This window comes from Pomacea canaliculata, linkage group LG6 (assembly GCF_003073045.1).
Source record: "Pomacea canaliculata isolate SZHN2017 linkage group LG6, ASM307304v1, whole genome shotgun sequence".
NCBI classification, from domain to species: Eukaryota; Metazoa; Mollusca; class Gastropoda; order Architaenioglossa; family Ampullariidae; genus Pomacea; species Pomacea canaliculata.
In genome coordinates, this window is record NC_037595.1 from 13,439,486 (window position 1) to 13,453,896 (window position 14,411).

A 14,411-nucleotide genomic window follows, 5' to 3' on the forward strand; every position below is an offset into this window, starting at 1 on the left:
AAAGTATCTTTCGCCAGCCCTACATTGTTTTGTTGTCCTCTAAATTTTGGCTTATATAGACTATAATGTTGTATATTATTCACGTGCATGATTAAAGTCATAGAGGGAACGTGGAGAAGAAATGTGCAGCTATCATACAGACATCACTGTTTATACAGTTGAGAATATCTTAGGTTGAAAACTTGCATTCTGCAGACTTTTCTTACATTATTTTAGAATTGCTGCTCTGAAATGAACTAAATGAAGGCATAAAAACGTTTTCATCTTGGTAAATATTTGCCATGTATTGGGCACTTGTCTGTGATCTGTAATTTACCGCCTTTATATTACCATAGTCGTAAAACCTTCCGTTTCGAGCTTACGTTTCACTTTACACTTTCTTATATTTCTTGTAATTTTTTTATATTCTATAATCGTTTTTTTTTAATTTAAATTGCAGCGATTTGTCTTTCTGAATATCAAAGGTGTCGGTTTCTCAACTACGTATGTTTATAATTAAAGTTGTATTTAATATTACTGATAAAAATCTATAGATTTTACAAGTGTTAATGAAACTGTCGGCATCTTACTTATCTTTTAGCTATTAGTCGTCGTAAGAAAGTTTGCAAAAATGTGAAGATCTTAAAGTTATTTTCGAGTGTGTTTTTTTTTTAAAGTGGAAACCACCAACACTGGAGCTATAGTAGGAGGCGTCCTCGGTGCCTTCGCTGGAGTCGTCCTCATTGTTCTGATCATCTTTTTCGTGATGCGACGACGTAGACGGTACGTAGGAACTCTCCAAGGATACAGAACGTCAGGACTCTGAATACGTGGCATCAAGACATGGGATATTTCTAGGTTTTAGGGTACTTGACAGCCAGAGATGTAGACGTCAGATTATGGGATACATAATGTCATGAAAACGGATACCTATAACTAGCAAACAGCATATGAATGTCGGGCAGGTAAACAAGAGTACTGATTACGAATAAAATACAAATACAGAAAACGTACAGAGGATGCAAGTAATAAGCACTGAGAGTAACGTGATTTTGCCAAAGAAAGACGAACAGGTAAATAATAATAAACGGAAAGGTGGGGGGTGGGGGTGACAAAGGACTAGCATCGTGTGGACTGTTGTTACGAGTAATGCTTAAGAAAGAGGTGCGTTTTCAGTTCACATTTAAAGGACACTACCACATCACCACTGTGCCATTGTTGCATCATAACTCATAGATTATTTCAGTGAACCCCGCCTTTGTCTCTGACATGTTTTCTGTCTTTGACACGTTTCTTCTGACAGATTTCTTTATATATTCATTTCTTCGATCATTCTAGATCTATGGCGAAGCCCCACAAGTATGTGCCAAGTGTCAAAAAGACACCAGCAAGGCAAGAACGCTTTTTTTTTCTCAGCATTCATTTTTATTCTGTTCTCTTCCTTGGACAAAAGGGGACGCTTCGGAAGTTTGACGCTTTGGCTCTTTAAAGAATTACGTGGTGAAAGACATGCAGAGCTAGCTAACTCTTACTGGCACTTGCTAGATTCTTTCTTGGTTTAAATACTTTTTCTTAGAAGAGAATTTTTTTTACTCTAAATGTTAGCGAGAGGATATTGTGTGGGTAGTGTTGTGCTGTTAAAGCTGTCCTAGCAAATTGGTCAAAGAGTTGAATTATTTGACTTACTGTACAGGCGCCCCATTAAGCTGCAGGACTTCAAAGTGCATCTGGATTTACTGCACAGTGACTCTAACCTTCGGTTCCAGGAGGAATTTGAGGTAATTATGAGTATGATACAGGAAATTAAATATTTTTGAATTATCGGTTTGTTCTTATAAGATGGATCTTTACACAAATGCAAAAAAGCAAAAACAAAATAAAATAGTGCAAATAATCATGGGTTTTAAAGGATCATGAGTGACTGCTGTAATGAGGGCATTGTTTTTTTGGGGAAAGCATAATTTTTGCAAATTAAAAAAAGCCTAGCAATATACGATCGAACTGTAACACTACGAGTTTAGCATTTAAATCCCTTTGTGTAGTTTCGTGGGGACTCTTTAAAGATGGTTATTAGTGCGTTGGCAACTGGGCTTGTAGTCACCCGTAAATAATATTTTTTTTTACTGAGTAAGGAACCCCAATAATAAGATTTTCAGAGGCAAACTGTACTCGATTTGGATGAGTAAAATTGTTATCTGTTCACATATTCAAAATATTAATGTCTTGTCTGTGCTGCTGTGTGTGGCAGGATATACAGGAGAGAAGTCCCAAAGGCTACTCACAAGATGCTGCCACAACCGACGCTAACAAAGTGAAAAACCGCTATGTCAACATTCTTCCTTGTAAGCGATCAACTTTCCTTGTGTAACGACTATAACAGTTGTAGAACTTGGCGAGGACAACGACGACGATAATCGTAAAGACGACAACAGACGCTTCATTGTTATGTAACAATTTCGAACTTTTTCATTTTCTGTTTCTCTCACTGTTTTTGTCTTGCAGATGATCACACGAGAGTGAAGCTGACCACAGCTGATGATGACGAAACGTCAGATTTCATCAACGCCAATTACATCCCTGTAATCACTTTCCTCATTTCTCTCCTTGTGACTGCTCGTTAGTCTGTAGTCAGTGTTTCTGCTATGTTTGTTCTTTTAATTTTTCTTGAAAATGTACTTCTTAGTTCCTTTTATTCTTTCTTTTTTTTATGTTTTCCTCCTCTTCACTCTTTTTTATTTCTGTCTCTACATTTTTATCGGGTTTCCATTTTTTTTATTTTTTATTTTTTTATTATTGTTGCATCTGCCATTCTATCATTCTTTGTCTCGTGTTGTGTGCGTCAGAGAGGGATTTTCCATATGCTATGTTCCATATTTCCAACCTGAGTCTCCATATACTATGTTGGAAATGTCACAACTTTCCTGCTCATTGTGATAGGGCTTTTCATCGCCACGTGAGTACATCGCCACCCAGGGCCCAATGACTGGTACAGTGGATGACTTCTGGCGCATGATTTGGGAGCAAAAGTCTGGAGTCATCGTCATGCTGTCAGACCTGCAGGAAAAAGGACGAGTAAGACCATCAATAGTTACATTTTACAATTGTCTCGATGCATGGTGGGAGTAAATATTTCTTTTAAAAATCTGCAATTATCGCTCTTCTTTTTGTCTGTGCTCGCGACCTGGTCTGTCTCGTATAATATATCTTAGTAATTGAACTAAATTTTAAATTGCTATTAACTTCTTATAATAACGCTATTCTTAGTTTCTTAATAAATTATTTAAATAACCCTAAATAAAAAGGAACTCATTGTACAAAATACTTCTGTTCACATATGGACGGCATCGGTATCTTTGAAGTAAATCTTTTGACTTCCTAAAACCATTTGTGTAAATTTATAGGCATCAAATTTTTCTGTTGCTTAATTTCGAACAGTAGAATGTGCTTTCTCCTTATCTGTTGAGCTATTTAGGGCGCTGTACACGTGAAGTGTAATGCTTGTCAATGTACCGCTCTCTGCAGCCTAAAGTCGACTTGTACTGGCCAACGGAGCCCAACTCGCCCGTGCAGTATGGCGACATTGTTGTTGAGCTGAAGTCGACCTCCACCCTAAATAAATACACCATTCGTGACTTCATCATCTCCATGGTAAGTGACCCGCACATGTGCTGGTGACTTCTTTTCAATAATCCGTGATTAGTCTTTGAGTAGAAATGAGTAGCATCCTGAAGATAGGCCTTGAACAGTCAGTGCCGTGTCATTTAAACTAATGAGTTGGCAACAGCGTCCTATTTTGGATCAGCCCACAATCCCTAACCGAGTGGTTAATAAACCAGCTTCTAACTATGTGATCGTGCATCCAAGTCACACACACACAAGTAATCAAGCAAGTAAAAATAAACAAACATCCATTAAAAAACCATTGATTATCCTCAGGAGTCCCAGGAGAAACGCAAGGTGCTGCAGTTCTTCATCCCAGGTTGGGAAGACTACAGCGCTAACCTGGACTCGGATGATGTGCTGGAATTCATTCAGGCCGTACGTCAGCAGGCGCGAACGTCCAGAGGACCGGTCACTGTCCACTGCAGGTGCGTCACTGTTTTTTTTTTACCTACACTGCAACTGTAAGCTATCGACGACAAATACTTGAGTCTACCATGTCACCATTTGGGCACTGTTACAGAATTATTTCTTCATCTAATTTCATCATTCGGAACAGTAAAAAAAAAATATTTTAAATGAATAATCCTTTTATTAGTCTGCATGGCAGTGGGGGCTACTGGTGTTTTACCACACGGTACTTCACAAAATTATTATTTTACAACTGTAAGGGCAGTACGAACGAAAAAGCGTTATTTTAAACTGAAAGGGCAGACTGACAAAAGTTTTATTTTACAACTGTAAGGGTAATAGTAACAAAAGCGCTCGTGTATGCTGTTTGGTGTCTGGGTGTTATTGCAGCGCCGGCGTTGGTCGCACTGGGACTTTTATCGCCCTAGACTTCCTGATGCAGTACGTCAACGACAACGACCTAGGGGCGGATGTGGACATCTACAACCTGGTGCTCAACATGCGCCACAACCGCCCGCACATGGTGCAGTCCGAGGTCAGTGAGCTCCACCACTCTCAACACACAGCTGCAGAACAAGTGAAAAGTGAATGTGAAAAGAGAATATAGAGGTCTACGAAATATGAGAACAAAGACTTCATTCTAACCCTAACCCAAAACAAAATAAAAAAAATAAATATAATACAATAAAATGAGAATGATGTTAAAAGCAGTGTCCTTTAACCACCGAATATTGTGCGCAGTCTCCGCTTTGACATCGAAGTTTCATTTTGTCATAACCGCATTGTTTATGCACTATTTTATTTTTCTCTTCCTCTGTTGCATCCTTCCACTGCTATTTTTACTTTCCTTTCCCCACCCCAATTCTGTACTTGCATTATGATAACCTTATTCCTGTTGCAGAAACAATATATTTTCATCCATGACACTTTGAAAGTCATAATAGACAAGAAGATCAAATCTATGCAAGATGACAACAACATCTACATGAACACGGGCGACGACAATATATATGCCAACACCAACCCCGCATTTGGTAAGCAAATGATAGTAGTCAACCTAATGGTAGCAAAATCTGCTTTTTCCTGCAGAGTGATGTTTTCAGATAAAGCATTCGTTAGGTATTAGATATTTTATATTGGTGTCGTTTCATCAAATAAGATTTATCCTAAAGAATAAAATCGTTATGTAGAGACCCCCATACCTATGTGATTGTATCACCAAGGTATGTAGAAAATTATTGTTATAAAGTCTAGATGGTCAAGGTCAGTGAAGTGTGTTGTATAATTAAAGTCGTTGCTCAAGATTTTCTGTTGTTTTTTTATCATATATTATTATTAGCCAGTGTTTTAAATGTTATATCTTTATTGTCGTTGGTCAGCGAAAAGAATACGACCTATTGTGATAAAAGCGCTTTATTATTATTGATATTTCTGCATTTATTTTAACTTAAGTGACAGTTTTAAATGGCAAAAAAATTATAAATATATATCTAAATACTTTTTTGCCTTTGATTTTAATTTATTGTTCAAGTCAGTAATCGACCACCTTTTGAGAGGAGGCTTTCTATCTTCACTCTCACAAGATCTCAGAAAAGTTGAAATTGTAAATTTACTTTTAAAAACCGTTTGAAAGTCTTTCCCGACACATTACAAGAAGGCAACCTAACAAAGCTACAAAGGGTTGCTTCCCATGGCTCAGTGAGACAGAACTGCCAGCATGTGATTTCTTCTGACTAGATGAATTGAACCCCCTGCATGGATTCTGTGTGTGTGTGTTGTTTCGTGTTGAGGTGTGTGAGAAATCGTGTGTGCACTAAATAATGAGCAGTTCTTTATTTTTACAGAGCCAGAGGAGAATTTATACATGAACACTGACACATGGAAACCAACAACCTCCTTGTGAACACGGCTGTCATCACTCTGACCCAGACAGCAGAAAATTCTGACAGAATCTGTTTTCATGTCCCCTAGTTTTCCTTTCCCTGTCGCTGAGACTTCTGACTGTTCTTACTGCTGTTAGAAGCCACCTGTTGAGGAGGTTTCATCTTACATAGTACTGCCACCTTGTGCCATTTACATCACCGCAAGTGCCATGTGTTGTTTCATGATCTTAATCACATCTTCTGTATTTAATCTTCCTGTTGAAAGTACACACAACGGACACGACCGTGATAATCGATGACTGTTTCAAAACCGCTGTTATTTCCTGATAAACCATGATTTTGTTCTTGTTACTGATGAATGATGTCTATACTCTTTTATATTCTAATGACTGATGCTCATATTCTGATAGTCATTAATGAGTGATGCCAATGTTTCAGGCAAAAACGATAATTTTCAGTTCTTACATGTACATGTACATTTGTAATATACGACTCATGAGCTATTTTTAAAATGATGTATGATTTTTGACACTTTTTGTGGAAGTGGGAGAGTATGCGGAAGGTAAACTATTCTCCATGAATACTTTCTTTTAACTCTATCACTTACTATACGGATTTTTTTGCGTTTATTACATATCAGGATCACGTTTGTCATAACTTACATTTCTGATAATAGACGATCAGTTAGTTGTGAAGAGGTTAGAAGTTCATTTTTGTCTCAGCTTCTTTTTGTTTCAACAACGATTTAAAGATCAGATAATACACGATTTCTTATTACATAGCTGTTGCATAGATTACAGCATGTAACTAATTTATTCGCTGGGTTTTTTTTTTCTCAAGTTGAGATATCTTAGGAAAACGTTCGTCATGATGTGATACAAGGATAATGAAACTTACCAGATTGAAATCAAACTGTTTTTCCGGTTGACATGGTTGATAAATTGCTATCTGTATATACCCTGCTCTGCTTTTATGCATACTTATTAATATTGAATTTTAGTTATAAAGTACTGTATTATTACTTACTACATTTTAAAATGTACTTTGTAAAGTTATATTTTTTATTAAATATAAATTTTCCACTCGTTCTTGAATACCATTTTTACTAGATATTAGAAGGTGTTTTACTCTTGGAAAAAGAGAGTGGTCCTTTCCAACATTGTAGAAAAGAAACGACTTCATTTTTAAAAGAATATTTTGTGTTATTCTTTCCTTTCTTTTTTTTTTTTTTTTTGTTTGTTACTGTCTGTAGAAACTGTAGACATAAAGTATCAACGATTACTGTTGCCCTTTGCGCTGATGTAAATCCACAGACACGTACCACGTGAGCGGCTGGAGCACTTTCACTGAGATTCACTGAGGCGTGTCGAGCTTACTGTGCTCACGTTTGCTGTACTGTGACATGCATGTCGACATTTACAGGACACCTTCAGTCATCAGCCGCCTTTAATGCCTCTTTAATTTGTTTATATCTCAGAAGGACGAGGCAGTTCTTGTAATAATTAAGCGTGTTTTTCCGTTGTACACATTTCATGTTCCCTCCTCTTTGATGCTGCTGCTAAGTGCAGATGAGTATATTTTTTGTCTAGAATGGGATGTTATATTTTGAAAAGTGTTTGTTACTGGATTATTAAAATATTAAAAGGAGAAACAGTGTACCCTTCATTTTCCTCGGGAGCAAATACCCTGAAGGGGTTCTTATTTCTAAAAAGGCAGTTTAAGTTCACTGAGTAGAACTTCAACTGCTTAGTGGTGCACTGCGCCTGCGTTTGCCTGAGCGGCTGAACTACTTGTCTGAACTAATACACCTCCTGGTACAAGTGGCTTCCTTGATTTACAGACTTCCTTCAGATAAACACAACAAAAATCGAGTGTAAAGATTTGGCATTTACTGACATGATATATCTTGTAAGATCACCTTGTTAGATAACAGCCGATGAAGACGAGAGTTGTTTTGTGGAGAAGGGCTGATGGAATGTTTTGTGAGTCACTAGTATTTTTCACATGAAACCTGTTTTTCAAGCGTCGTAGTATCCGTTAGAGTTAATAGAGGACTTGGCAGTATGCAGCCTTCGCTTTTGCAGTGATAAGCTTTACTTAAAGCTTGTAGTCCAAGTAATCCATTCACACACACACACATATCTGTACTACAAGCACGCACGCGTGACAGCACAGACGCACGCACAAATTTAATAACACAAGTTAATAAGAAGCTTAGAATAATAATCTGCTCATGATGACAGCTCAACGTCAAAGTTCATCGACATATATGTCATATTCAGAAACTGATTTAGTGAGCTCCTTATTTCACCGTTTTTAACGCGGTATCAACATTCATTTTCACCTAGAAGGCAGCCTCTTGCAATAAATTTTTAAAAGTTTGATGTACAAATAACAAAGAGAGGAGCCTTATTTTCTACCATAACCCACCCTTACACATCATAAAAATGAACTGCTTCCATGTAGGATTGCTGTGGCAGCTGTTTTTCCATGTCTGATTGTATTTTAGTAGAGGCTTGTGTATTTAAATACGTAGATCAGATGCTGTATGTGTAATTACACGAAATTCTTCGTGTTATAAAACACGATAAAAATCTCACGAACTAGAGAAAGCATAATGTTATCTTTCAATTCGTATGTAATATAAAATGTGCCAATAGTCACTTGAGTTATCGAAACTTTCATCTTTGCAGACGTGTATCCTTTACATTTGATGATCAAATTAACCTGAAATCGCATAAAGCTTTGCAGGCATGTTTCGCGATCTCTTATCACAACATTGTCTCCTTATGTTTGAGGAATTTGAAAACAAAAATGGTGATAATCGAGGATTAAAGAAAATGCGGCGAGTTTTTCGATGATAGCTCTGCGGCTTTCTCATTGATTTCTGGTTATTTATGGCGATTGTCTGCAAAACGGTCCCCTCTCTCCCCTTTCACCTTACAGTATATTTAAAGTACTTTGTATTAAAGATGATAACGTAGTGAAGTGGTTCACTGTAACAACTTATTTATGAAATAACCAGTGCTCTGTAATCAGTTGCCCTTGTAAACACTGTCTTGTAACATATTCGGTCTCAAAGATGAACCTCTGCAATGATGGACATATCGACGACCTCTCTGCCCTGGTGATGTGTCTTAGCAGATCGTGTTGGTAGTAACCATAAGCTGCACTCAACCTCTCGTTCCTTTATTGAAAGCTCGTGTGATCAGGGAAAGCTTTTGATGTGTGAGGGCGACTGTGAACTGCGAATGAAATTCGGACAACTTGCTTACTTATGTATCTGTTTACTTGATTACATTACCTGCAAGTATGGTGTAAATGTTTTGCTTTTGTACTGACGCTGATTTATTCAACTCGATTTTACCTTCTGCAACTTTCACTTCTGATTAGATTACGGTAAAAAGATTTATACATTTTTATGGGTGTAGAGTCCAATACATAGCACACTCTCTTCTCTTGGCATATAGGAAAACAAGAAGCCCCGGATGTGTTATACACAAATGTCTGATTGTTCTTTTCAGGAGATTTAATTGCTAAGGTTTTAGTAAGTTGAAGTTCCTGTTCGAAGCTATCATTAAGCTATAAACCCTGAAACATATCTTTTACACAATTTGTTTTCTTATAATCGTCTTTTTTTTATATTTGGATAACTTATTCAAATTCACATGTTCGCGTATCTAAGCAGCAAGGCTATGCAATTTTTAAAAAATTATTTAAAATACAGTAACTGAGGGGAGTGCCGAGTTACCTTTCCAGTGTTGTCCATGGGAATGGGAATCCCATGGGATGGGATGGGACAGCACACATTTGTATTTCCCATGGTAGTCGATACTTGATATTGCAAAATAAATTTACTGTTATTTCATTCATCAAGGATTTAAATCTTTCCTTTGAATCATCTATTGTATTTGAAGTAGCAGGAATTATAGAATAAAAGCCGAAAAGTGGTTTTCAGTGTTGTCCATAGGATTGTTATTACCATGGGAATCCCATGGGAAACGTCCCGTGGGATGGGATGGGACGGGACAGGCATAAATTGCCATGGGACGGGATGGGACGGGATAGAAAAATATGTCCCATGGACAACCCTGTACCTTTCGACTCCTTCGAGTGTCTGCGCTTAATTGTCTTGTATTATATAAGTACTGCTGACTATACAGACCTCTACTATTTTGTGATACTACGGCTGCTGTGTTTTATTCTGATACTTTGAATTGATCTGGAATACTCTTATTGAAATTGTTACATGTATTAACAGAGCACAATAAACTTGTACAATATTTTCGATAAATATTTTCCTTGTCTTAACCTTCAGTTTTGTTCCGTCCTGTTAGGCACATTGCATAAGGGGTCAGTTGTGCAACATAGTTCTAGTTTTTAACACTCTAAGGCCTTTAATATGTTTAGTTTAAACAGTTTTATCAAAAGTTCCTAATCGCGTTGCACAACACAATTTGAGTACAATTTTAAAATACTACTTAACGGATTGTTTACTCTTTAAATGTAAGTCTAGCATGACAAAGATTCGTGCATGGCAGACTTAGTGAGTTGTGAGTATGCTCAGTTGTGAATGCGACAGAGTGTAAACAGATCACTCGACATGTCATCGCCTTTTCCTCTAAAACTTGACCTCTGAAGTTCGCTTAGTAGACCCCCGCTCCAAAAAAATGTATTTAAACCAGATTTTTGATTGTCCAAACTGACTGAGATTATGTGAACGTAGATAACAAAGATATTCTCTGTCACTTGTTAGGGTCGCATTGCTTAATCACATAAAATCCTCTCAGTTCGACATCCTTGTCTGTGGCCAAAGCGGATGCAGAGCCTTGTGTGGACGTAGCGCCGTCACGCGGTGATGAGCAGGTCATCGTGACCTGTAGGTCTCAGTTGTTTTTTCTTAGGAGAAGCACAAGTAGTTGCAGTGCCTTTTGTACACACCTATGAAAAGCCTGATTGTGCTCTGTGCACGGCTGAGTGAGCTGCTAAATAAAGCGAGACATAAACAAGTCTTGCGAAACACAGGTTAAGCTCACCATCCCCTCCGGTCATCTTCACAAAATGCAAACGAAAGTAAGAACATGCTTGAAATATTTGCACACACTAAGTTCGTGAAATAAGAACGAAAACAGGGAAACAACGACAACACATCAACACAACATTTGAGAGTGCGTTGCAAACCACCCGGGAGGTACCTACCCTGACTACCATTCAAGCAACGTAGGTCACAACCAATGTTAAACTCTCTTGCTTCTCTTTCAATACCCTCGACACTTGATGCAAGCTACTCACAACAGGATTTATAGGTTTAGAATTTGTATCTGGGGGATAATGAAACATCTGACAGCTGTTTTCCTCACACCAGTCTCTACGAGTTGCGAGTGCTGTCGGTGAAGGCGCGTGCACATCATGTTACACCTTCTTCTTGCTCTTTGATGTCTGCTTGCAGCGGCGTCACCCACTGTCGTTAGCACGACAGGTAAGGGGATATTACCCGCATGATGGTAAACAAAACTCTTCAAGCGAATAGCAACAAGGGTGTTATTAATGTCTTCGTCACAGACGCCTACTGAACGGTGCAACTATTTTTTACTTGAGAACCACGTGATACGCAAGTCTACATCTGCATGTTGCTCTTTATATTAATACCCACCCAGTCCCATCCATTTACTCCTTTCACTTCTGCTTAACATTGACTTTCATGGTATTTATAGGGCGCGGATCAGTTCCACAAAAGTAAGCCGAGGTAAATAGTTTCACTTCTTGGGGCTAGCCCAGGGGAACAACTAATCCTCGTTGGAAAAAAAGATTAAAGCTGACGCCCTGCTCATGTAGGAAAGGCTCTAGAAAGTAATCTTCATTAAAGCTTTGTATTATTACAGCTTAGAACCCTTCCTTTGACTAAATGTTGGGAAGAAACAAGGTTAAAGTCTATATCAGCACCAGCATTGCAGGACACATGCAGGTCTTGAAAGATGAGAAATGTCTATCACACTAGACGTGGTCCACTTGTCGCTGTCATCGTGAAGAAGAAGCTGCATCTCGCCCTGCTATCTTCGACGCTTATCACAGAAACATTGCTTGAAAGGAATAGGGACAATTCTTAGAATTTTTACACACACAAAAAGAAACAATTTTTGGAGTCATGAGTCGTGTTTACTCAACACTTTTCAGAATCAGTTTTTGCGACCCCAGTGAACGTTTTCATGATACGAAACCCTGCGTGCAAAACGCCCTCGCTCGCCCTTTCGAAAAGGTCGAAGTGGGTCAGTGGGGTGGCTGGCCAGCAAGTCTCACGTCCGCTTCCGAAACTCCTTCTCGTGTCAGGATGAAAACGATGACTACAAAAAGGGGGTGGGGTTGGGATGTAGGACACAACGAGAACATGAAACACATGAAACACAGCTCCATGACCTTTTCATCCCTTGGTTGTGGCAATAACCGTTTGGTTTCTCACGAGATGTGGGGTTGTTGCCCGCTGCTCGCGTGGTCCATCGGCGCAAAACGCTGAGACTGGGTGATAGACGGCTACAGACCGGAAACGCGTGGTACTGATTAGTCGACGGTGATTAACACAGCAACTACACGAGTACCAGTGGGTTTCAGGGCTAGGGTTCACAGTGGGCCCCTGCTGAGCAATTTTGGGCCCATGAAAAATACAGGTTGTGCGCCATTCCACACACAAAAGATTAAAGATTCTTTTCTCTGTCACCCGGTAAGGGGTGGAGATTTTAAAAATATCTCCATACATAGTTTACATACATTCCTATCTTTATAAATAGTATCTGTTATTGACATACACATACTCACTGGTGTATGACAGCTTCAAAAAACAGCAACAACAACAACAACAACAACAACAACAACAACAACAACAACAGAAAGTAAAAAGGAAAAAAGGGAAACAAACTCTATCATCATTCATTCTTTCCTTCTTCTAGAATCTAGCCTCATCGTGTATCAGTTTAAGGTAGTCAAGTAAATGAAAGTATATGAACACATGTAAACAAATGATAAACATGCTTTTGTTCTCACTGTCATTCATATACATTCATATACATTCATATACATTCTTTACTATTTCTTTACTCCCCTTTCATCCCAATATATAGTATCTCACACTCGCCCACACACACACACACACATGTTATCAGTTCATTTAGTTCACCACCCTTAGTAAAATCTTCACGAATCTGTTAAGAGTTAATCTGCTGAGTGTCTTTTTTATTTGTTGAAGGAGATAACTAATGTGTGGACTAAATCTTGAGGCCGACTAGCCGCCATCTTACTACTCGTAAGGCGAGACTACCTCCCTGTCTAGGGATTCCTTGCTACTATCTTAGCATTGTTTATGCCCTGTAAACATTCCATGTTTATGTTTTTGTGAACTTCATTATTATTTTTATTTCAAAAACAATGAAGTAGATGTCAATCAGTTCATATTCCATGCTGGTTTTCGTGACATTACGGGTGGTAAGACGGGTGCGTGTGGGCGTCCAATATGCTACAACAGGCGGAGGGTATATAGATAATTATAGACTAATGGCTATGACAAAGCGACAGATTTGATTGCCCAGATGACCAAATTACAACTCTTTTAAAAATCTCTTTGATTTAGTATCAACACCCACCTACTATTGTGACACCCTACTCTCTAGTCACACTTTACACGTGTTTCGTGTTCAGTTCTCGCCCCTGAGGTCGGAGCCGTGACGCAAAGTTTAATTACAGTAACCGCTCGTCACGCACCGAGGGTCGGATCCCTGGGTTCATATTTCGTCTCGGTCAGCTGCTTCTATTTTCTTTAAATCCTGCGCGTGAGACATTATTAACAGGGTCAGCAGCTTGGCAATGATTTGACTTCGTGCTGTACCATATCTAGTCTTATTTGTTGGTTCGGAGTAATGTTCAGCAGCAGTTCCAATTACTCTCGCCAAGGTGATCGATTGCCAGCACAAACAAATATAGAACAGGCCTTGAGTTTGTTTCCTCTACTAACACATCGTGCGATGTCACAGATAGGACTGACTGTCGTTTCCGCCAGCAGCTGATGCTGCTTATGGAGTCGGACTGAGAGTAAATTAATTAAATACATAGTCACGTGACTACATCTGACTAGAGGTCGTCTCCTATGGCTCATCGTCTTCTTCGTGGTTAAGCCTCTTGCTTGATTGAAAATTTTGAAATTGAAAATTAATATTTTATATTGAATGGCAGCAAATACATAGTTCCTCTACCGCTACCGCTAAAAGTTCCACATCTTATCCTTACAACCATGTCTTACAGAGTGTTTACGGTAATACAAAGACTTTTACAAATGTGGTTAAACGTTTGTTCGTTATTTTCTACTTCAAAAGGACCTCATTGTCTAAATGGGTGACACGAATTGACAATTAAGCGACGCCCTCGTGTCACATCCTAGGTGAACTGTTAGACACTTCAAAACTACAGGCACGAGTACCCAGTCCTTTAAAACCA

At 38.6% G+C, this 14,411-nt stretch overlaps 1 protein-coding gene and 1 long non-coding RNA gene across 2 annotated transcripts; one reads left to right on the plus strand and one right to left on the minus strand.

Moving 5' to 3' along the window:
* The first annotated feature begins 664 nt into the window (after positions 1-664).
* LOC112566524 (receptor-type tyrosine-protein phosphatase O-like) lies at positions 665-6,414 on the plus strand. The gene is made up of 11 exons (XM_025242745.1): positions 665-762; positions 1,318-1,371; positions 1,673-1,757; positions 2,228-2,321; positions 2,482-2,558; positions 2,917-3,051; positions 3,502-3,627; positions 3,916-4,067; positions 4,441-4,585; positions 4,952-5,084; positions 5,895-6,414. Exons 1-11 carry the CDS (start codon positions 746-748, stop codon positions 5,951-5,953), a joined length of 1,077 nt encoding a protein of 358 aa, XP_025098530.1. The 5' UTR covers positions 665-745; the 3' UTR covers positions 5,954-6,414.
* Positions 6,415-9,640: 3,226 nt separating this feature from the next.
* Positions 9,641-10,228, minus strand: LOC112566525. Its single transcript, XR_003099615.1, has 2 exons — positions 10,031-10,228; positions 9,641-9,684 (listed from the first exon to the last, which is right to left on the minus strand). It is a non-coding gene; the product is annotated as an uncharacterized LOC112566525 (long non-coding RNA).
* Positions 10,229-14,411: the final 4,183 nt, after the last annotated feature.